Source organism: Hippopotamus amphibius, chromosome 16 (genome assembly GCF_030028045.1).
Source record: "Hippopotamus amphibius kiboko isolate mHipAmp2 chromosome 16, mHipAmp2.hap2, whole genome shotgun sequence".
Lineage (NCBI taxonomy): Eukaryota > Metazoa > Chordata > Mammalia > Artiodactyla > Hippopotamidae > Hippopotamus > Hippopotamus amphibius.
In genome coordinates, this window is record NC_080201.1 from 37,274,274 (window position 1) to 37,299,464 (window position 25,191).

At 37.8% G+C, this 25,191-nt stretch overlaps 2 protein-coding genes across 8 annotated transcripts in view; one reads left to right on the forward strand and one right to left on the reverse strand.

Annotated features, from left to right (window-relative positions):
• The window catches only part of PHKB (phosphorylase kinase regulatory subunit beta), a 225,674-nt gene extending 213,844 nt beyond the window's left edge, over nucleotides 1-11,830 (reverse strand). For 3 of the 5 annotated variants that reach the window (XM_057713036.1, XM_057713037.1, XM_057713040.1), the window contains exon 1: nucleotides 11,681-11,797. In XM_057713036.1, the coding sequence (XP_057569019.1) occupies nucleotides 11,681-11,747 (67 nt within the window). In that variant the 5' untranslated portion in view covers nucleotides 11,748-11,797. Of the gene's footprint in view, nucleotides 1-9,369; nucleotides 9,483-11,680 lie in introns of all 5 variants that reach the window. The other 2 variants (XM_057713038.1, XM_057713039.1) reach the window with 2 other exon arrangements.
• Nucleotides 11,831-11,848: 18 nt separating this feature from the next.
• Nucleotides 11,849-25,191, forward strand: part of ITFG1 (integrin alpha FG-GAP repeat containing 1) — a 307,662-nt gene continuing 294,319 nt past the window's right edge. Inside the window, exons 1-5 of one of the 3 annotated variants that reach the window (XM_057713043.1) lie at nucleotides 11,849-12,274; nucleotides 13,982-14,054; nucleotides 19,661-19,806; nucleotides 20,968-21,025; nucleotides 22,237-22,311. In XM_057713043.1, coding sequence (XP_057569026.1) covers nucleotides 12,055-12,274; nucleotides 13,982-14,054; nucleotides 19,661-19,806; nucleotides 20,968-21,025; nucleotides 22,237-22,311 — 572 coding nt within the window. In that variant the 5' untranslated portion in view covers nucleotides 11,849-12,054. The remainder of the gene's footprint in view (nucleotides 12,275-13,981; nucleotides 14,055-19,660; nucleotides 19,807-20,967; nucleotides 21,026-22,236; nucleotides 22,312-25,191) is intronic. The other 2 variants (XR_009049769.1, XM_057713042.1) reach the window with 2 other exon arrangements.

Consider the following 25,191-nt stretch of genomic DNA (forward strand, 5'->3'; position numbering starts at 1 on the left):
TAAACGCACCAACATTCGAATCACAGGCATCCCAGAAGAAGAAGAAAAAAGGAAAGGGCCTGAGAAAATATTTGAAGACATTATAGTGGAAAACTTCCCCAAAGTAGGAAAGGAAATAATGAAGCCCAAGAAATGCAGAGAGTCCAATACAGAATAAACCCAAGGAGAAATTCATCGAGGTACATATTAATCAAAGTAATGAAAACTAAACACAAAGTAAAAATACTAAAAACAGCAAGAGAAAAGCAACAAATAACATATAAGGGAAAACCCATAAGGATAACAGCTGATCTTTCTGCAGAAACTCTGCAGGCCACAAGTAATGGTAGGATATACCGAAAGTCCTGAGAGAGAAAAACCCACAGCCAAGAATACTCTACCCAACAAGAATCTCATTCAGATTTGATGGAGAAATCAAAAGCTTCACAGACAAGCAAAAGTTAAGAGAATTCAGCACCACCAAACCAGCCTTACAACAAGTGCTAAAGGAACTTCTCTAAGTAGGAAATACAAGAGAAAGAAAAGACCTACAAAAACAAACCAAAAACAATTAAGAAAATGGTAATTGGAATACACATGTCAATAATCACCTTAAATGTAAATGGATTAAATGCTCCAACCAGAAGACACAGACTGGCTGAATGGATACAAAAACAAGACCCTTCTATATGCTGCCTATAAGAAACCCACTTCAGACCAAGGGATACATACAGACTGAAAGTAAAAGGATGGAAAAAGATATTCCATGCAAATGGAAGTCAGAAGAAAGCTGGAGTAGCAATGCTCATATCAGACAAATTAGACTTTAAAGTAAAGACTATTACAAGAGACAAGGAAGCACACTACATAATGATCAACGGACCAATCCAAAAAGAACATATACCAATTGTAAATATCTATGCCCCCAACATAGGAGCACCTCAACACATAAGGAAAAAGCTAAGAGCCATAAAAGGGGAAATCGACAGTAACACACTAATAGTAGGAGACTTTAACACCCCACTTACATCAATGGACAGATCATCCAAACAGAAAATAGATAAGGACACACAAGCTTACATGACCCATTAGACCATCTCGACTAATTGATATTTACAGCACATTTCATCCAAAAACTACAGAATACAATTTCTTCTCAAGTGCACACGGAACATTTTCCTGAATAGATCACATCTTGGGTCATGTGAAGCCTTGGTAAATTGAAGAAAACTGAAATCATATCAAGCATCTTCTCAGACCACAACACAATGAGACTAGATATCAATTACAGGAAAAAAACTGTAAAAAATACAAACACATGGAGGTTAAACAATTCACTATTAAACAACCAAAAAATCACTGAAGAAATCAAAGAGGAAATCAATAAATACTGTAAACAAATGACAATGGAAACACAGCAACCGAAAACCTATGGGACACAGCAAAAGCAGTTCTAAGAGGGAATTTTATAGCAATACAACCCTACCTTAAGAAACAAGAAAAATATCAAATATACAACCTAAGCTTACATCTAAAACAATTAGAGAACAAAGAACAAAGAAACACCAAAGTGAACAGAAGGAAAGAAATCATAAAGATCAGAGCAGAAATAAATGAAAAAGAAAGGAAGGAAACAATACCAAAAATTAATGAAGCTAAAAGCTGGTTCTTTGAGAAGATAAACAAAATTGATAAACCATTAGCCAAACTCATCAGGAAAAAAAGGGAGAAGACACAAATCAACAAAATTAGAAATGAAAAAGAAGTAACAACTGACACCACAGAAATATGAAAGATCATGAGAAACTACTACAAGCAACTATATGCCAATCAATTGGATAACCTGGAAGAAATGGATACATTCTTAGAAAAGTACCATCTTTCAAGACTGAACCAGGAAGAAATAGAAACCATGAACAGACCAATCACAGGTACGGAAATTGAGGCAGTGATTAAAAATCTCCCAACACACAAAAGCCCAGGGCCAGATGGCTTCACAGGCGAATTCTACCAAACATTTCGAGAAGAGCTAACACCTATCCTTCTCAAACTCTTCCAAAATATTGCAGAAGGAGGAACACTCCCAAACTCTTTCTACAAGGCCACCATCACCCTGATATCAAAACCAGGCAAACATGTCACAAAAAAAGAAAATTACAGGCCAATGTCACTGATGAATATAGATGCAAAAATCCTCAACAAAATCCTAGCTAATAGAATCCAACAGCACATTAAAACACTCATACACCATGATCAAGTGGGGTTTATCCCTGGGATGCAAGGATTCTTCAATATATGCAAATCAATGTGATACATCATGTTACCAAATTGAAGGATAAAAACCATATGATCATCTCAATAGATGCAGAAAAAGCTTTTGACAAAATTCAACATCCATTTATGATAAAAGCTCTCCAGAAAACAGGCATAGAAGGAAATTACCTCAACATAATAAAAGCTATGGATGACAAACCAAAAGCCATCACCATTCTAAATGGTGAAAAACTAAAAGAATTCCCTCTTAGAACAGGAACAAGACAAGGGTGCCCTCTCTCACCATTATTATTCAACATAGTTTTAGAATTTTTAGCCACAACAATCAGAGAAGAAAAAGAAATAAAAGGAATCCAAATTGGAAAAGAAGAAGTAAAATTGTCACTCTTTACAGATAACATGATATCATACATAGAAAACCCTAAAGACTCTACCAGAAAACTGCTAGCACAAATCGAGGAATTTAGTAAAGTAGCAGGACACAAAATTAATGCGCAGAAATCTCTTGCATTCCTATACACTAACAACGGAAGAGCAGAAAGAGAAATTAAGGAAACTCTCCCATTTACCATTGCAACAAAAAGAATAAAATACCTAGGAATAAACCTGCCTAAGGAGGCAAAAGATCTGTATGCAGAAAACTTTAAGACACTGATGAAAGAAATCAAAGACGATACAAACAGATGGAGGGACATACCATGTTCTTGGATTGGAACAATGAACATTGTGAAAGTGACTACCCTACGCAAAGCAATTTACAGAGTCAACACAATCCCTATCAAGTTACCAACAGCATCTTTCACAGAACTAGAACAAGAAATCCTACTATTTGCATGGAAACACAAAAGACCCCGAATAGCCAAAGCAATCTTGAGAAGGAAAGTTGGAGTTGGTGGAATTAGGCTTCCTGACTTCAAACTATACTACAAGGCCACAGTGATCAAGACAGTATGGTACTGGCACAAAAACAGAAAGGAAGATCAATGGAACACAATAGAGAACTCAGAGGTAAACCCAAGCACCTATGGGCACCTTACCTTTGACAAAGGAGGCAAGAATATACAATGGAAAAAAGACAGCCTCTTCAATAAGTGGTGCTGGGAAAATTGGACAGCTACATGTAAAAGAATGAAATTAGAACACTTCCTAACACCATACACAAAAATAAACTCAAAATGGATTAAAGACCTACATGTAAGGCCAGAGATTATAAAACTCCTAGAGGAAAACATAGGCAGAACACTCTATGACATACATCAAAGCAAGATCCTTTTGGACCCACCTCCTAGAATCATGGAAATAAAATCAAGAATAAACAAATGGGACCTCATGAAACTTAAAAGCTTTTGCACAGTGAAAGAAACTATAAACGAGACAAGAAGACAACCCTCAGAATGGGAGAAAATACTTGCCAAAGAAGCAACGGACAAAGCATTAAACTCCAAAATATACAAGCAGCTCATGAAGCTTCATACCAAAAAAGCAAATAACCCAATCCACAAATGGGCAGAAGACCTAAATAGACATTTCTCCAAAGAAGACATACAGATGACCAACAAACACATGAAAAGATGCTCAACATCACTCATCATTAGAGAAATGCAAGTCAAAGCCACAATGAGGTATCACCTCACACCAGTCAGAATGGGCATCATCAGAACATCTAGAAACAATAAATGCTGGAGATGGTGTGGAGAAAAGGGAACTCTCCTGCACTGTTGGTGGGAATGTAAGTTGATACAGCCACTATGGAAAACAGTTTGGAGGTTCCTTATAAAACTAAAAATAGACCTACCATATGATCCAGTAATCCCACTACTGGGCATATACCCAGAGAAAACCATAATCCAAAAAGAAACATGTAGCATAATGTTCATTGCAGCACTATTTACAATAGCCAGGACATGGAAGCAACCTAAATGCCCATCAACAGATGAATGGATAAAGAAGATGTGGCACATATATACAATGGAATATTACTCAGCCATAAAAAGGAATGAAATGGAAATATATGTGATGAGGTGGATAGACCTAGAATCTGTTATACAGAGTGAAGTAAGTCAGAAAGAGAAAAACAAATATTGTATGCTAACTCATATATACGGAATCTAAAAAAAATGGTACTGATGAGCCCAGTGACAGGGCAAGAATAAGGATGCAGATGCAGAGAATGGACTGGAGGACATGGGGTTTGGGAGGCAGGGAGCGCAGGGGAAGCTGGGATGAAGTGAGAGCGTAGCATAGACATATATATACTACCAACTGTGAAATAGATAGCTAGTGGGAAGTTGCTGGATAATAAAGGGAGATCAACTCGATGATGTGTGATGCCTTACAGGGCCAGGACAGGGAGAGTGGGAGGGAGTCACGGGAGGGAGGGGATATGGGGGTATATATATAAATACAGCTGATTCACTTTTGTGTACCTCAGAAGCTGGTACAAGAGTGTAAAGCAATTATATTCTAATAAAGAGCTTAAAAAAACATTTAAAAAAAAGTCTTAAAATAACAAAATGAGATTGCCATATATACATTACTAATAAGAAAAAAATTACGAAATTTTACACTCTAAATATATGCAGTTTATTGCCTGTTAACTCTACCTCAATAAAAGTTCTTAAAAAAAGAAAAGATGAACAAAAGGAAGAAGCTGACCAACCAGCAAGATAAGAGGTCATTCCAGGAAGAGGAAATAGCTATTACAAAGAGCCTAAATGAAAACAAATTGTGTCTTAAGAAACCAAAGCATGCATGGCTGAAGAGCAGTAGGGGAGAAAGGGATATTCCATGAGGAGATTAGAGAAGCAAGCAAAAGCGTTGACTTGGGGTCACCCAAGGGAAGGACTGTGGATTTACTGGTAAAGGTAATGAAGGATCTCAGGAAGGTTACATGATCTGACTTACATTTTTAATAGATTTTTCTCACTGCTGGGTAGGGAACAGATTGCAAAGGGGCAAGAATATGAAGACAGGAAACCAGGCTATTTCAGTAGTTTAGATCACAGATGAAAGTGGCTTAGACTACGGAAGAAGGAATACAACTGGAGAAAAATAAGCAGATTTCTCTATAGGTTTTTGAAAGTGGAATAGAAAAGATTTACAAATGAATTGAATAAAAAGAGTGAAAGTGAGGAATAACCTCCTTATTTTCAGCTTGAGCAACTGGAAGAATAATGCTTTAGTTTACTGAGATGGAAAAGATTTAGGGAGGCATATATTGGGGGTAGGAAAAGGATTACAAAATAAGAGTTCTGTTTTGGCCAGGTTACATTTGAGATGTTCATCATATACCCATATGGAAATTTTCAGCAGGCAACAGGATCAGAATCAGGAATTCTGGGGAGTTCCTCTTACCCCTTTTCTGGCTTCACAGAAGACTAAAGATCAAGAACACAGTAAGAGGAAAATAGCTTCTATGATGTACAATGTAAGTATTCTCTAACAGTCTAAAGCAGTGAGATAAGCCACTGTACTCTTTGTGAAATCTTCTCACTTATAAAATCTGAAGCATCATCTTTGCTGAGGATAATGACAGAAAGAGAGTAAGCTTTAAGATCAGTAAGATTCATGCCAAGGGAGTTAAGCCACATCATATGGCTTCTATTTCCTAAATATTGTAAGATTTTAGTGCAGGACACAGTAAGAAGAGATCAGGGCTCCCAGCAGGATACAATTTACAAGTGCTCCTTGTAAATAAATCAAATCAAATTCCATCCTCCATGAAGGCAACCCATAGCATACCCAATATAAGCCAAAAATCTCTTCTAACTCTACATAAAATAATGACTGCTCTCCTTGCTGTCTAACAGGAGTTTCCACTGAAACCGTCAGAAATAATTTCTTTAAACTTGTAATGATTACAGACAAAAACAAAATGGACTTAGATTAAAACATGAGGTAGATTCTAGTTAATCTGATTCCATCCAATTGTATTTTAGCATGACTAGTTTTCTTAACTAAATGGCTACCATGAGAGTAGATATCAAAATGAGAGAAAGAGGTAAGCAACCACGTCTGTTTTTGTAAAATCCTACTCTTAAACACATACCGGCAATATTGTAAAAGGCATACATTTTTTAGGAAAGATAAAGAATAAAACTTATTGGGCAGCTACCAAGTATCAAGTGTTTTGCATATAACATGTTATTTAATCCTCACAATAACCCCTTCAGGTAGGTTTTATTACCCTCATTTTTACAGAGAAGGAAACCAAGTCTTAAAGATCAAACAAGATCAGACAAGTAGTAAACAACAAAGCCAGGATTAGATTCAGGTATAGCTGCACACAAAATGTGTACTCTTTCCTTAGGCTCTTAAAAGGGGCCACAACACATAACAGTCCAGGAGCCTCAGGCCTATGGTCTCTTTAAGCTAAAAGAACCTTATTAATTGGTTGAATTTGTTAAATTAGGCTGAAAACAAGGCTGCTATGTAAGTGCCTAAAAAGAACAGAGTGTCAGACACACAAAATAAAAAAGTTGAATTTTGCCCAGAATATACAATAAAACTTTACCAGGTATTGATATGCCCATCAAATCAAATAAATCAAATCAAATTAATCAAAGAACCTAAAAAGAAATAAGTAAAGGAGAAAACTCAAGTCACATGCTGATAAACTCAGATGCTGATAAATTTCCAGAGCCAAGACAGAGATAAGCCAATGATTCATTTTAAGGAATAATTTTTTAAATTATCTTATCTAAGAATAAAAGCAAAAATGCCAAGACATTTCTTACCTCATCACAAAATGCCATAACAATTACTAAATAACTGAGTTGTAACGCCAATGTGATTTCTCCAGCTGACCAATTCTGCTAACCTAATACAAAACTGTAACAGTCAATGGGAAATGGAAACAATCTAAGTTACTGGACGCTACACTCCTTCCCTAATAATTAGTTCATTCATCTTGGTTGTAGAATCTGCCTGTAAATTCATTGTCTTGTATGTTTTACCACAAGGCTCTTTAAAGAAAAACCTGGACATCCAGATCTCTTTTTGGATTTAAGCAGTCAAAACAAAAGAAAGTATATTCAACCACAGCACACTGACACATTAGCAGTCAGAGCACAACTCAAGCATGCACACACAGAAATGCAGGACACACTGAATTCAATAAAGAGTAGAAATAAAGAAAACATCACAGAAACAAATCCAGGAGGAATAAAGAGGGTTAAAATGCATAAAACCATCTAGGTATATTAGAAACTAATTTTCCAAAATCGAGATACTGGCTATCACTTTTGGTAACATTAGTTTCTAGCCAAAGGTAAAAGGAAAAGCTCAGCTATAAACCCAGGACATGCTTTAAAATGACTGTTAAATGAAATCACACTATTAAACACTTTCCCACAATGATAACGTCCAAGGAACTACAATAGCAGAAAACAAATCATTTCCAACATAAATGCAGTATTTCTAAATTAGTAAATAAACTATAAATGCCAAACCACTCTATTTAACAGATAAAGATTTTAAGTATTTCTTTATAATTATCAGTAAGTTTTGGTTAGATGAACCCCAAGTGTCAATACTGAAAGTAATTTATAAGGAATCCATCTTTTAAATGGCTTATAACAATTAAGTGTAGTATTTTTCAGTTTAGTTTCTTGGTGCATTCTATTTTGATTTAATAATATGGTACTGGAAAAACGTCTTGTATATGGCTTTAAACACTCTCTGTAATGTTAAAGTACAGTTCTTAGGTTTTGAAATTTTCAGGACTATTGATGCATAAAAGCGTATCTTTAGCATTCTATTTCCCCGTAACTGCTGAATGACTTTGGCAGTGCTGAAAACCCATCAAGCCCTTACTAGGAAAGCCAAGTTGAAAAAGAGAGCCTGGTGCTTAAAAGAAAGCATAGCTCAAAGACATATGTCCTCTTGTTCTCTTAGTTCAATGGTTAAACCAGAAATCAATTGGCAATGTTACATATAATATACTATTTTGTCATTTAGCAGATGAAACTATCGTTCCTTAAAGTATAGGCTTTGTTTTCTCCTGTTTGGGATTCTTTCCTAAGCTATATCCTATTTCTTTTCTTCAAGATTTTTCCCCTCCATCTTGCCAAAACAGGGCTTAAAATACAAATGGGAATAAAGGGTAGGGGAACGACTGCTGAAAGATTATGGTGAAACCAAAAAAGTATTTTTCACTGTCACTGTTTGGACTGGCTTATCTCACTTTTACCTGTTAATGAGTCCTGAGGCTTGAATACTCTGCTTAAGGCACACTAAAGACAAAGCAGTCTCTTGCCAATAGGCTTTTCCCAGTGTTCACACACAGAACAGGTTTTAAATGGCCCATGGTGGGTCACAACCCACAGAAAAAAGCCCCAAAGACTTGTCTTCACTTCAACTCTACGGCCACTTAACAAAGCCCTTGTCCTCCGGATGCACTCAAAGGCCTGGATTCCTAATGGAAATCCATACATGGTCTTTCCTGAATGCATGGACCTCTTCCAAATTGTTTTCAAACCCCAGGGCACTCATCTGGGGATCAATTCCACAGCTTCCATCCAGCTTGCAAAGGGTCTCACCAACAAGACGGTCTAAGAGCCAGTGCACCAACACCTCCTCCAGCCCTTACACCAGAAAGCCATGGGATGGAAGGCAAAGCACGTGGCCTTGAAAGATAATAGTCTCAGGACATGGGGCAACTTGCTTCAACTCTGTGGGCTTCCCTTTCCCGTCTATGAAAATGCATATTGAAATACCTACTTCACAGGGAGTTGAATGACAGAAAATAATTGGGACGCTGATCAAATTTTTTAATTTATAAAAGTTACTTTGTTATGCAAAAAGACAAAAATTATTGAAGTAGCTTTTTATCTACTCAGGTGACAATTAAGGCTCCCAGATATGAGGAACTGCCCCTGGTCAAACAGAACAAGTGTCAAGACAGGGGCTCCGCACTGCACTTCTCATGCCTCTCACACCACAGACCACATTCAACATACAGTGCAAACTTGAGCCCAACAATAAAAGAAATGGTGCTCAGGCTTGGGCCCACCAAAGGGGAAATAAAACCAAAATGATATCATATGGTGACATCAACCTTCAGAAACAAAGATATTTAAAATTACCAAGTGACCCTTTTGGGGTCTACACACTTACCAGACCTTAAGAAAGCTGGTGGAGAAGAGACGACTGCATCAGATGAGCTGGCCATTTCAAATTGTTGACTCTAATCATAAGCGTCGCAGGCTAAACTATAGCAATTTTCAAAACTGTTTAGTGAAGGTTAGAAGCAATCAGCGTTAGATTAATTGAAAGCAGAGTGAGCAGTTATTAACATGATGCAGTGTGCAACAAAGGCAATAATTGAGGTTCATTATAATTTTATTTTTTCTTTTATGACTTGAAAATTTGATTTTCTTTGCTTTGATAAACTACATTTGCTTATATGGATGAGGCAGGAAATATATAATGGCCACTTATTAAACATTATGTAAGAGTACCATCCTCTATGGAGCAGTGAAGTGATTATGCTACTATGTAACAATGCTCAGAACTTTGCAGTGGCAATCTGTATCATAGTCAGGTTAGTTCAAGCTTCAAACAAAACACTTTTTATACTCCTCTAAAAGTAACAAAAAGAATCAAGGTGACTGCTTTTAATGACACAGGAGCTCAATGATTCACTGAAGAAACTTTATAGTCTACACTGCACAGTTATCAGAAACTGAAACCTCAACTAATTTGGAAGGATGACTTCAAATGGTATCTCTTTTATTGCTATGATGTAAACATATAAAAACATCCAACATTTATACAAATGCACTCAACTACTTTGTACATGAAACTGCATTTTAAGTGACAGCATTCAACAACAGTCAAATAAAATTTCAATTTTTTTTTCCTCAGAAAAAGAAAGAGAAGGTAGGCTTTCAAAGCTTACTGTTATGACATGCAATTCAGAGGAAACTAAGACTGGAGAAGAAAATAAACCGCATGAGTTCGTTAGAGGAAAAGAGAAATGATGTAAAAATATATGTTGAGGGTAGAGCTCAGTTTCCTGTAAGAAAACTCCAGTTACTCTCTTTGACCAGATACTATCAACCCAATAACACTTTTTATAGCCCAGATAGACTCACTGTTAGTGGTCAACTCAATACTTCAGTATGACACAAAAAGTTTGAGAAAAAATATGAAACAAAAATATATGTGACTATGTAACTGTATTGACTCTAAAATGTACTAAGGACAAATTTTTGAAAAATTCTCTCATACTTGTGGTAGTTTTGCTATAATCCTAAGTAAACAAGTGAGGAACTATTTTTAAGGTTTAAAAATAGAATGGAATAAGCAACAAAGATGGGGTGGATTTCTCCTCTATGATTTATGAAATTAGATACTTTCTTCAAAAAAAAAAAAAAGACAGCTAAGAACTCTGCTGTCTGCACAACTAAGAACTTAAGAATTTCATGAATGGGAAAAGCCAAAATATAATGGGGTAAAAAAAAAACCCAAAACCCTAATACCAATGCAAATGTAGAGTTAGTTTTCCTAGGGCTATGTCTTTAACGGTTATTAGATTATCCACTTTGACATTAGCATTTCCCCACAGTAACTTAGACGGTAACAACATTCCTTCAAAAGGAAAGATTCTTAGTTGAAGACTTGTCATTCCACCATCTTTCCTGTTTATAGGGACACTTTTTAGCTCGAGATTACATCCAGCCAGGCAGCAATAAGAGAAGTTTCAATCCTGGCTCTCAGATGAGTTATAAGCCACAAGTGTTAACTTCAAAGTCGTGACTTCGCAATTTGAACAAGTCAGTTCAGGACGCTTGAACTGTTATAACTGCCTGCGCAGCGTGTTCTGACCTAGCTGGCCTCCGGGTTGGGAGCCACAACTGGGAACTAGGCGTCCTGGGGCCACTTGCCCAGGGAAGGGGCCCACTTCCTTCTGAGCCCGAACTATGCTCAGTGTGACCGCCTTCGTGGCCCGAGGCCCTGTCTCCCGCAATTTCTGCCACATAGATAACTGACTAGAGCTCAGAACTTGTAATGTGAAAAGGAGTTACGAAATAAGGCAACGAGCAGCCGCCGGTTTTCTAGAACCGGACCCTAGTCACATATAGGAATGACTTTCGGGGAGGAATACAGACTTTCGGGGAGGGCACTCCGGTGAATGTGGCCGCCGCCTGATTTCTAAGACTCCAGGCGAAGTCGGCACCACCACCTACTTTCCCAGAGGGAACACACACGAAATCCAGTAGGGGAAGCAAAACTGAGTAAAGGTGGCATCACCACTTAATGGGGGAAGACATTTGAGGAAGTCAGGGACCACCGTCTGCTTTCTAAGGGGAAACACGCGGGCACAGGTTCATTCCAGGAACCCCAACTGCCTCCCGCCCACGGCTCTTGAGGGGGAGCACCCCCTACGGTGCGGGGGAAGGGGTGGCGCCCCAGCCAGCCAAACCTGAGCGCTTGATCCGGGCTCTTCGCTCCAAGACCTTCCAGCTCACTTCTGCCATGAGCCCCGCCATCGCTCGGGCCGCCGCCTTGGCCACCGCCCCCGGGGCCGCCTGTCAGCTCCGCCCGGCCGGCCCCGCCCCCCGGCGCGACACTGTCGGGAGGAGCGCCGGCCGGAAGTGAGCGCGCGGGCGAGCTTCAACCTAGCGCCGCGGCCTCCCGAGCGTCAGAGGGGCAGCCCTAGGGGAGAGTGAGAGGGGAGCCGGGCGCGGTCGTACGAGCGTCGGAGCTGCGCTCTTTCTCTCTCGGACGGCGGCACGGTGCTTTCCGGCTGCCGTCAAGCGCCGCAGTGGGCCGGCCGGCGGGGGCCGAGGGGCTGCCATGGCGGCGGCGGCGGCGGCGGCGGGCCGGCTGCCGGGCTGCTGGGTGCTGCTGGCGCCGCTGCTTGGGGGGCTCGCGCTGCTGGGAGTCGGGCCGGTCCCGGTGCGGGCGCTGCACAACGTCACGGCCGAGCTCTTTGGGGCCGAGGCCTGGGGCACGCTGGCGGCCTTCGGAGACCTCAACTCTGACAAGCAGACGGACCTCTTCGTGCTGCGGGAAAGTCAGTGCTTGCCCGGCCCTCCCTCTGTCCGCGTGCCCCTCCCGGTGTTCCCCACACCCTTTGCCCGGATGCCCGGTCCTCCTGCATTTCCCGGCCCTTCTCTCCTAACCCTGTTTCTCTCCCTTTATTTCCAGCAACCTTGACAGCTTGCCCGTTTCCTCCATCTTTTCCAGACCCAGGTCCTGGCCTGACCACTCCACAGTTTGATCCACCCCCACAAGCACTCGCAACACCCCAGTTTTTTGTTTTTTTCCTGAGAAGACCGCGGCCTTCACTCACGCACCCCGCCCTCCTCATGGAATCATCTGCCTTCCAGAGTCCTTCCTGATTACCAGTAGTCTTCGTAGCTTGCCCCTGTGTTCCCTCCCAGAGCCCCTTCATTCCTGTCTGCTTTATTTCTTCCAGTTTCCCTTCCCCTTTGATGAACTGGAAAAGGTGCGACTTGACAATTTCCTCTCATAGAGGACTTCTCCCTGTCTCCTCATTTACCTTACTCACCCTTCTCTCCCTTTGTCAGGGTCCCAGCTTTGTTAGAAACTACTGTTCCTTCCCAAGGCTCTAAACCCTCCGCAGTTCACACAAGTATTTTGCAGGCGCCACTAATAAACCCAGTATCTCCCTGGAAAAGGATTCTAACACTGCAGGCTTTTCTCCCTTCTGGGCTGCCCTAGTCTTTTGCGTGCAAAAGACTTCCTTGCTTTGGCCACCACCCTGATCTTCCAAATCTCTGCTTTCTTTTCCACCTTGAGGTTCTTGGAAGTTCTTTGCTTTAACCATCACTAAACAAACTTTTTTTGTAAATCTTGATGCTGACAATGGGCATTAGAGGGTCTTAGTATTCTTGAGTACTCACAAAGCAGGTACTGTTTAAGGTCAAGGTTGTGAGAGAAGGAAGTGAAGCACTTATACAGAGTTTGACTGACAAGATCTTGGCCCAGATCTCTTGGAGTCCTCGCCAGCACCCCAGAGCCTCTTGTGTACCTTGGGTATTTCCCCTATCTTTGTATGACTCCATGTACTGCAGGAAGGGTGCATACTGCCTAACCTATAGCCACTCCATCCAAACTGGAGACAGAGACTTTCCCCATAACTTTAAAGATGCCCTGTGTTTGACTAAACAATTTCAAAAGTCTGTTCCAATGAGTGCTCATTGAGCTCCAAAAATGTATCAACCTGGGGGATGGTTCTATAGGAGCCACAAGAGGGTAGTCTTGTAGGATTGAGTTTTTTCTGCTTAAATATGAAATCATGTCCTTGTTACTAGTCAGATACCTACAGTAGGAGTTTCTGTGTCCTTGGTGTGATGCATCTGTGCAATGAACTAAACAGCCTTATGAGAGGCTGAGTTAGGTTTGAGGAAGACAAGACTTAACACACAGTATAGTTATATGGCATACTTTTTATACACTTTCTATAAGTCTGTCGATCTGATTCCTGGCAGAAGCTATTGGCTTCAGTTTGCCTTGACCAACTACAATTTAACATATTCATCCTTCTAGTTTCCCTGCTGCTTTCAATATTGAATTTGTGATATGCTGTTAGGAATCCCCATTCCATTAGTCTAATAGAATCAACCTTGAGAGGGCAGACAAACTGGAGTAAAATAAAAGTTTTCTTGTTGAAAACGGTGCCCAGAAAGCTTCTTTTAACCACTGATTGTTTGTCTCACTGGGAAGCATTTTTCTAATATATATTCGCTTCTTTTAGGAAATGATTTAATCGTCTTTTTGGCAGACCAGACCGCACCCTATTTTAAACCCAAAGTAAATATATCCTTGAAGTAAGTACAAATGTATTTGTTTCTGTAAAACAGTCATTAGTGTAATAATAGATATGCAATAACTAGTTGGATTGTCTTTGAAATCAGTTTTACTCTAATGTGTTGTTGTGATACAAAACCTCTAGTTATGTGGTATGAAACAAATAATTTGTTAGGAAAATTAATGAACATACCAAAGTTAAAAAATGATTTACTTTAAGAAATAAATAATTTTGAATGGATCCAGGTCTGTTCCTACATAAACACCTCTCAGTCCCTTGCAATCTCATATGCTTTCTTGAATGTCTTGGGGATTGTCCCTCATGCTGAGTGTGCCTATGGGAACAGCTCACTTACAGGCTCCTCCGGTCAGCTTTGTGTTTTGTGGTCTGAGGGAGGAGTTTGCACTGGTGTCAGTGACCTCTGTTCTAATTTTTCCTTTGTTGACTGATAGGTGGTGACTGCTAGGTGACTGATAGTGTGATTTTGAGCAAATTCAAATCAAGCTGAATTTTTTAAATGATCATATAATAGCTCTATTTTTTATATGTGACTGGCATTGCATGAAACACAGTGACCCCCATTGATAGTGAGCCAACACAGTTTTGTTACTACAAGAAGCAAGGATTGATCACTGTCTGGAGGAAGAGATGAGTCAGTGCAGGCTAAAGTGGCAGCTTCCAGAAAGTTATGGGACTTGAGCTTGACCTTAAGATAAGTGAAATTTAGGTGAGAGCTTTCAAGTTTCAGGACACAACATTAACAAGAGATGGTAATAAAAACAGCATGTTGTGAGGAGGAGGTGGAAAGATTTGCCTGACGGAAGTTTAAGGTATACTTTGAACAGTTATGGACTAGGAAGATGAGATCAGGGTAATCTAGGAGCCTTCATAAATATCGGAAAGAATTGCCTCAATCCCGTGAAAAGTGGGAAATCATTACAGGTTCTTATTTAGATCTTATTAAAAATACCATTTATCAACTTAAATGGTATTTTAAGTTGGTTTACTTGTTGACATGTGCAGGATAGTGTGTAGAAAGATCAGAGATTACCTCAGAAACTGTTCAAAAAGTTTAAGAAGTCCCCATATGGGCTGCTGAGCGCTCAGATTCTAGAGTATTTAACTTAAACTCAGACATATGTAAAAAAAAAATTGCCCTTGAGTTAGAACATTGAGACATTGAGGGCATAATCATAGATGGATAAACAGGAGCTTATCCCTCTTGAGAAATGTTCCTGGATACTAGATGTCAGCATGCTTGGAGTGGGGAGGGAACACATAAATATTACATCCAAGAAATAAACTGCCTAGAAGTGGTTTTTCATGGAAGATTAAAAGTTAAGGAATTTTATGGGCTATTAGACTTGGGTTCCACTGAATTTTTTTAAAATCCCAATTAATTTCTTTTTCTTGATTAATATAATGTTTTTTATACTTTTAAAATTTAAAAACTCTTGTATTTATTTAAGATAGTTTTCAAAACATCACTGTCCTTCACTGTTTTCTTCTCCCACTCCCCTATTCCTCTCTTAAATGCAACTACTTTTAAAACTTTGAGCTGTTTCTTCTGGTGTTTATTTCCATATTTTTAAATAAGTTTTTAAAGTGTAATTTCCTGAGTTACCATTTTGGATTTTTTGTTAGCACAGACAAAGAATCAGCATCTGTAAATTGTCTCCATCTCTATATAGTTATGTCATATTTTAGCGAGGTCAGTAATCATTGTATACATTCTGGCCGTGTAGATTATGTATACTTCAGAGCCAAGCAGTATATAGTATTTCATTTCTCTGTGGTTTTTCCCTCTTAGAGTAAATGATTCTTTTTGAAAAACTAAATTGCACAGTTTTCTGTGTACATGTTCTTAATTTCATTGCAGATTTTCTGTCATATCTGCCATATACCTGTGCTTTTTTTCTCCATTAGTCCTCTGTACTCCTCCCCCATCCGAATTCATTCTCTAGGCCTTCTGCAGAGTTACTATTCGGAGACTTTCGCTTTGTTATTCTTTGTTTATTTCTTGGATTCTGTGCCATTTTATTCTTTGCTTCTTCATTTACTTCACTGGAGTGTATCCTTCAAGAAATTCCTGAGGAAGGATGCATGGGTATGTCCTTCCATTTCCAAAACCTTTTTATACTCCCTCTTTGACTGGCCTGTAGTCTTCTAGCTTCATAGGTTGCCGATTTTATTTTATTTATATATTTATTTTTAATCATTTTTTAAACACAGCTCTCTGTTACAATGATCACGTCTTTTTTTTTTTTTTTTTTTGGCTTGTTGGGTCTTCATTGCTGCGTGCAGGCTTCCTGTAGTTGCAGCAAGTGGGGACTACTCTTCGTTGCAGTGCATGGGCTTCTTGTTGCAGTGGCTTCTCTTGTTGCGGAGCACAGGCTCTAGGCACACAGGCTTTAGTTGTTGTGGCATGAGAGCTCAGTTGTGACACAGAGGCTTAGTTGCTCCACGGCATGTGGGATTTTCCCGGGCCAGGGATTGAACCCGTGTCCCCTGCTTTGGCAGGCAGATTCTTAACCACTGTACCACCAAGGAAGTCCCTGGTTGCTGATTTTAAATCCATTGCTGTTATTTTTCCTAATCCATCAAGTATGACTTGTTTTATTTTTAATTTTAGAAGTTATCAGGGTGTCCTCTTAATCCGTTTTCTTTGAAATTTCATAATATGTCTTGATGTAGACAATTTTTCATTTATTACTCTGGGCATCAGGTGGGCCCCTACAAGCTGGAGGCTTCTATAGTTGACTTTTTGAAATGTTCTTATATTATTTCTCTGATGATTTTTTTGTTTCCTCTTTCAGGAATTCCTACTAGTTGGTTATTGGACTGCCTAACTCCATCCTTTATTTCTTTATTTCATTTGTGTTTTTGTCATTTTTTGTCATTTTGTGTCTTTTTTCCCCCTAGGAAGTTTTCTTAATTTTATCTTGGCTTTTTATTGACTATTTTTATGTTAGCTGTCATATTTTTTTTTTATCTCCAAGAAGTTTTCTTTTTTCTCTTATTGTTCTTTTCTCTCAGCTTGCTGTTCTTTTTTCTTTTTTAATGGATATATTTTCTTATGTCTTCAAGTGTAGTTTTGAAATTTTCTTTTATTCCCTCGATTTAGCTCTGTTTTTTTCAGATTCCTTATTGCTATTTGTTTTGGCCCTCTTCAGTCATAGTTTTCTTTCAAAGGCACATAACTCTTTATTATACTATATTAAGAATAAGGTGCTAAAGAGCTAATTGGAAACTCTGCACAGTGGGACTTACCTCCTGTCTCTTGTCCTGTAGGTATGTTTCTGGCTGACTGGCATCCTAGGAATTTGGCAGAACTGGGGGCAAGGGCCAAACTGTAAACTTTTGTAAACTTTCCATTAACTCCCTGTTTTTAGCCTTAGGCCAGTATCTTACCCTCTCCTGTAACTTGTAACTCTAATGCCTGAAATTTCCCAGAAATAGACTACTTGGTTGTTGCCCATGCTGAGCAAGAGGGAGAAGGGACCACCACAGACTTTCACTTAAACCTGTTTACAGCCTTATGCCTTACTTTTGTCTTCTGCTATTTCTGATGACTCCAAATTCTGAGCCTTTCAGAGGTTCTTCAAGACAAAAACCTTCTTGAGCCTTTTCTCCAAGTACTTTAGCTTATACAGTTGACCATTGAATGACATGGGTCTGAACCATATAGGTCCACTTATATACAATTTATTTTCCACTGAATACATACTGCAGTACTACACTGTGCGCAGTTGGTTGAATCTGTGAGTGCAGAACCGAGGATGTGGAGGACCAACTGTAAAGTTATATGTGGATTTTGTACTGCAAGTGGTCAGTGACCCTAATCCCATGTGTTCTTCAAGGGTCAACTGTAGTTTGCTTGCCCTGCTAAGGCAATTAGCATCCCTCCATCACCTATGTCCTTTCATGATCTCTTTGTCTTTGAGGATTATGCTTTAAAAAAAAAAAATCATTCCGTATCATTTTAGAAGGTTCTTTGAAAGAAGAAGAGATAAATGCATGTGTCAATCTGTTATTTTTTAAAGTTCTAATTACTATTTTTATGGCCATTAAGAAGCAGGGCAATTTTAGTAATAAAACCTGATCAGGTTAAGTTCCCACCCAGTCCTTTGTAATATATTACTGTCTATTTCAGGATACTTTTTGACCCCCAATCATGAATTTATTTGAACAAGTATTACTGCCAGGTACGTGCAGCATATGTATGACTGCACATGCATACGTACACAGGTACACATACAGACGTATACGCTTAGATACGGCTTGCTGCATAGTTGCATGTGCTTTTGCTACATCATCATTTATAAAGACCAGCTATTTTTCATGGAAAGGTTAAAGTATTGCTGGAATTCTTTGAGGAAACTGGCATTACAAAAAGTATTTTATCGTAATAAGGATCGATTTTAGAGGCCAACACAACTGAATTTGAATTCTAGCTATTCCATTTAACTAGCTATTTGATACTGAAAGCTGCTTAATCACTCCAAACCTCAGTTTCTTGGTCTGTTCAGTGAGAATAACAATACCTATTTCAGGTGATGGAGATTATCAGATAATAGTTATTAAGCACTTGATATAATATCTGAGACACAGTAAGTAGCTGCATTAAAATAGAGCTATTATTATGTTATTTTTCTTAATTATTCTTATTGTCAGTATTTTCCTCATTTTCACTTTAAGTAAAACCTATTATATATATTTTTATGTTCTTGATGCCGTTTAGAAAATAATTATCCATAGACTATTTGGAAACTATTTGTTCTTAAGTAGAATTAAATGTAAATTGAATTTAAGGCCTATTTTTTTCATTGGGTCACTCAGACGACATTATGACGAGACTCCAGAATGTTTTGTTAAGTTTTCAAAGTTAATACAAACCATTTTAGAACATTTTATTATTAAAAATGTAGAATTAGGTATGTATGTTTTGATAGTGTATTGCCAGGTTTGGTCAGAAAGAACTTACTTTTCACTGTGAATCTTGAAAGGCTTTCAGAAATAAAATGACTATTTAGTTTTCACTGTAAATTTCAAATCTGCATTAAAATCCAAAATTAAGTAATTTATAATGTCTTTTTTAAAAAGACAGTGATACTCCTCAGTGCTTTAGCAGTTGATAATGAGCCTCCATTTTTTTTTTTCTTTTCTTTTTTTTTTCTCTGACCATTCATGGGATCATGGTTCCCCAACCAGGGATCGAACTCACACCCCCTGAATTGGAAGTGCAGATTCTTAACTGCTAGACCGCCAGGGAAGTCCTTCCTCCATTTGTATAAACACCATCTGTATGTCCTGGTATCTCTGACAAAAGAACTAGGGGAAAGGACTAAGTCAGTGCTCGAACATAAAACTGTGCTTCCTCTTAATAAATATTTCAGCTTTTTCTTGTTTCTTAAGACTGTATGCATTCATCCTGAATTCCTTCATAGACCAAAGAGGCCTACATACATGAAGGATGATAAGCTATTAAAGAAGAGAATGAATTCAGTTCTGTGAATTTTTTAATTTTGCATTAAAAATATTTTTGTATGATGTAAATATAGAGGTATCCTTTTCTATTATAGCTCTTCTAGAATGTTTGTTTATTAAAATATTTGTTTCTTTTAGCAATTACAGTACATTGATAACAAGTGTAGTCCCGGGGGATTATGATGGAGATTCACAAATGGATGTTCTTCTGACATATCTTCCCCAAAATCTTGCCAGCGGTGAATTAGGAGCTGTTATCTTCTGGGGACAGAATCAAACATTAGGTGAATTTGTTTTAAGAGTTTTTAGTATTTATCACTGGATATTACAGGAAAAATATGCTTGGTATTCTTAGGTAATTGTAACAAAAATAATGTTCAGAAATCAGTTCAAAAATGCGGTTCTTGAGTGTCAGTAATTGTCTCTAAAAACTTTTTAAAAGTCTGTTTTCTGATTCTTCTTTTTCAACTTGGAACTGGTCTGCAGTCACCTGCAGGGAACAGAATCCACACTGTTAGCTTAAGGAAGAGAGAGATTTATTAAAGGATTTTTTTGCTTTACAGAGTTATTGGGTGGCTGAAGAACACACAATGGGTTGAACTTTCAGGAACAATCCTCAAAGCCTTCAAAGAAGCTACAGCCTTTTTACCATCAGAAAGTGGCCATTTGCACAACAGGTGCCAGAATGACACTTGTGCACCAGCAAACTGAATGCTTTACACGCTGCCTCTTAGTACTTACAATTCACTGATCAGACATTAAGGCAGAAATGGTGGAAACACAGCCTTCACCTCATTCCTGCCTTGCAAAACTCACAGTGTATCTAATTAGCAAGGCTACATTTTATTTAAAATCTTAGATGCAAGGATAACTGAGAAATGCTATCTTTGGTTTCTAGTCTCACCAGTACAGGAAATCACAAAAAGTTTAGAGTAGAGGTTGAGAGTCAGTCTACCATATCAACCCACAGAACCTCAGGTCTTATTTGAAAAGGCAATTAATTATACTAAAGTGGACAACCTCCTTCATGGAGCCAGAATGAAGGACAGAGGAGGAGAGGAGGGCATGGACATTTTAGAGTCGAGTAGTTTTGAATATATTGGATTCTTTACATCAAAACCTTAGTTGTCAACTGCCCTAGTGCTAAATTGTATAGAAAGAAGACTCATCTAAGAGATTTTGAGAATGAAGACTCAAAAAGAAGTTACTGTAATGCTGGTCTTCACTGTAGAATAAACCCTCCCAATAGTTTATCTTTACAAATTTGATGTCCATTTAAGTTAGATTTATAATGTCTCATTAATGCTAATAGTTGGAATTAATTTAGAGATGAATCTTGAAAAGAATAAAAGAATATTTTTCCCTAAGTACAAATATCAAAAATAATATTTTATAAAATGCCTGTTCATTTTTTTTTTTTTCTGTTTTTTTGTTTGTTTTTACAGATTCTAGCAATATGACCATACTCAACAGGACTTTTCAGGATGAACCACTAATTATGGAGTAAGTGTGTGCTTGCTTCCCTTTGAATGATTTTAAACTTATAAAATAAAATCTTTCACGTAGGAAACTACTTTGCTAAGTTGTATTGACTCTAAATTCATTCTCCCTTTAAAGCTGATGGGGGCCTGTTCTCTTAATTATATGGTATTCATTTGCCATGATGGAAGAAAGAGAAAAATGAAATTCATTATTTTGGAAAGAGGAAGAGATTTGTCTTTTTGGTTTTGTTTTAATAGCTTTGTATATGTCCATGATGGATCTTTGTTGATCCTAGCCATGTCATTACTCAGAGAACTAAGATAACTGTTTTTGGATAAAACTGTTAGTGATTGATTGACAGATATGAAAGGTAGAGGATTTCCTCTAGTAACTTAGAAAGATTTCTATATTAAGGAGAAACTTTGTCCTTTTTACAACTCTTCCTTAGTATTAACATTTATCTCCGCAAAGTAGAGTCATGTACCAGGATAAAGTTAATCCAGATTTCTGTTAGAATTCTGGTAATGTTGTAGATAGCGTTTTGGGGACTAAACAATGTACAGCCACATTCTTGTTTCCAGTGCTGCTTTTTGTACAGTTATTAAAATCATAGTCATACATCAGTAGGTCTGTGACCATTAGAAGTCTGAACTTTAATTCACAGATTAATCTTTTTAAAGGTGCTCAACTTGATTTCTTTTATAATTGTGTCTTCTTCATTGTTGTTACAATATTCAATGGCTGGTATAAATTTTTATACTAACTAGGGATTACTTTTGTGGGTTATTTTCCGTAAGCCCATCTGACTGAGTAATGAGAGTCATGATTCTGTAATAATGGTCTCCTTATCACTCACAGACCACCTAGGTTATGCAGAGGTTACAGACAACATCAAAATCTCACAACAAAAGTTCTTGCTTACACTGCATGTCCAGTGTGGTTCAGTGATAGGCTCTTTTGCCAGCGCTCAGTGTCTTACAGGCCCCTCTGTCTGTGGATTGGACCATATGAAACATGTTCTCATTGCCAAGATGGCTGAAGAGTCCAGAAACAAAAATTAGACGCTTTGGCCTCAGAGTGAAACGTCACTTCTGACATTCCATTGACTACAACAGATACTGTTGTATGTCTACTACACCTCCTCAAAGTTTTTTTTTTTTCTTTTTTAAACTAAATTAGAAGTGAGAATTTAATAGAATAACTGCTTAATGTTTTTAATGTTTTCTTTCCAGCTTCAATGGTGATCTAATTCCTGATATATTTGGTATCACAAATGAATCCAGCCAGCCACAGATACTATTAGGAGGGTGAGTAAATATGATTGTATCCATGTAATTAATTGTACATGTTGCTGCTGGAGGGACTGTGTATCTATGTGAACTGATTGCTTTAACCATTGGTGGAAAAGCCCCAGCTCATTGGGAATCCTTGTTTAAGATTTTTAAAAGGGCATTTGGTCAACATATAAGCTTTCTCAAACACTGTGCATTTGATCTGCAACTGGTTTCTGTGTAGAGCCAGTTTAATCCTTTTATCCATCTGAAAATTAGAGATACAAACTTTGCAAGTCCCCATTTAAAAATTGGTTCATTATATGTTTTTAGAAATGGAAAGATTTAATTTAAATAGTATGAATAGCTGCCATCTTGATTGAATTCTCCACCTTAGTCATATTAGCTCCCAGACGTTTATTGATAAGCCTTGTTCCTTCTTTGTTCGATGAGCAATTAATAATTGCCTGAAAGTGTAAACATTCTCTCTCTAAGCTCTGGAAACTTTTCCATGTATACTCTATGACCAGTATGTGTACTAGGACTCTCTTATTATACAAGAATGCTATTCTTAGGGAAAACTGTCTGGAATCTTGTAGTTCAAAGATCTCCATTATAATTCCTCTACACTTAAAAAGAACTATATTCCTAATACAAGAATTCATGATAGCAAGATACTTTTTGTGAGATACCTTCAACTTGGTTAATTTTTTCGATATTTGATAAGGCAAACATTTTAAGAGTACAGAACACTGTACTCTTTTTGACTTTCCAGCAAGTACAGAGTACCACCTTTATCAATCTGTCTTCCCAGGTATTATAAATCTAATGGATTTTCCTTCTGTGTTTTGTAGAAATAGTGTATTTTTATGATTACCTTCTGAAATGTGATTCACAGGCACAAAGACAAGTAAATTGTCAAAATTTGAGCTATTCTGAAGTGAAGCTGTCACATTTCCTATCACTTTTTCTTAAAGTTTTCAATAAAGAATGAGTGTTTTTATGCTAGTCATAGTGACCTTTGAAAGACTTATTGTGAATCTTTAATGAGAAACCTGTTTTTTCCTCAAACTTTGAAAAATATCTGGAAGAGAATCCTGCTTTAGAGACCAACTGGATGGAGATCTTGCTTTGCCTTTGTGGCCATGTCTGGGAGGAACTGAGTGTGGGTGGGACAGGAGAAGGCACAGGCCACTCCTACCATGGCAAGTCCTGCTTGTTTGCCTTGGGTAGACGTGATTGAGAATGTTATGATGACTTTTGGCCTGGTTTATTTCATGGTAATCTCCATTTTAGTGAAAGAAGTATTTGGAATATCTCTAACATGTTGTGATTTGACCTTTAGAAATTTAAACTTATAAAACAGCTATTCTAGATAATTGAAAAAGTAAAAACTACCTAGATATTGTGTGATAATGTCATAGCTTATTTATTTGTTCTGAATTCTCTATCACATTTTTTTTCTCTGATGCTTCTTTAAAAACTCATTCTGCCCAAAGACATATTTACTTTTAGTTTTTATACATTATACTCTGGTATACTACAGCATACTGGAGTGATACTCTGCTATTTTATATTTCTCATTTAAACTTCAGTTACAGATTAAACAATAGTGGCTAACCATATTATAGGTAACAAGTTTGTGTCCCACATTTGTCCTGATGCGTTTGTCCTGATAACATTTAAAATGAAGTTATATAAATTAGCAGAAAAGAATTTCTGTCAAGAGCATTGTCAGGATGACTGTTGCTAGCACTGTCATGATTCAGACAACAGATAGCTGAATACGTCTCTATGAGGGCAAGCATTAATATGTTACTAAAGTAAGAAAAATGTATTTAGCCATATCAATTTTATAAGTTAAAGACATATGATTAGGTGTATAAGTGAAAAAAACATTAGTGTTGCCATTTTGGACTATTTGTGTGACTTTTGATTGGCAGCCCAATCTTATCTATCAAGAAATCTAACCTATCTTTTGCTTTCTTTCCTTCTGCTCACTTTATGGTTTCTTTGTTCTTCTTTTTCTAATTGTTTTAGCTGTAAGGTTAGGTTGTTTATTCGATCATTTTCTTGTTTCTTAAGGTAGGACTGTGTTGCTATAAACTTCCCTCTTAGAACTGCTTTTGCTGCGTCCCACACGTTTTGGGTTGTTGTGTTTTCATTGTCGTTTGTTTCTAGATATTTTTTGATTTCCTCTTTTATTTCTTTAGTGATTTCTTGGTTGTTTAATAGTGAATTGTTTAGCCTGCATGTGGTTGTATTTTTTTGCAGTTTTTTTCCTGTAATTGATATGTAGTCTCATGGCATTGTGGTCTGAGAAGATGCATGATATGATTTCAGTTTTCTTGAATTTGCCGAGGTTTGATTTGTGACCCAAGATGTGATCTATCCTGGAAAATGTTCGATGTGCACTTGAGAAGAAGGTGTATTCTGTCGTTTTTGGATGGAATGTCCTATAAATATCAATTAAGTCGAGATGGCCTAATGTGTCATTTAAAGCTTGTGTGTCTTTATTTCTGTTTGGATGATCTGTCCATTGATGTAAGTGGGGTGTTCAAGTCTCCCACTATTATTGTGTTCCTGTCGATGTCCCCTTTTATGGCTGTTAGCATTTGCCTTATGTATTGAGGTGCTCCTATGTTGGGGGCATAGATATTTACCATTGTGATATGTTCTTCTTGGATGGATCCCTTGATCATTATGTAGTATCCTTCCTTGTCTCTTGTAATAGTCTTTACTTTCAAGTCTAATTTGTCTGATATGAGTATTGCCACTCCAGCTTTCTTTTGACTTCCATTTGCATGGAATATCTTTTTCCATCCCTTTCCTTTCAGTCTATATGTATCCCTTGGTCTGAAGTGGGTTTCTTGTAGACAGCATATGTAAAGGTCTTTTTTTTATATCCATTCAGCC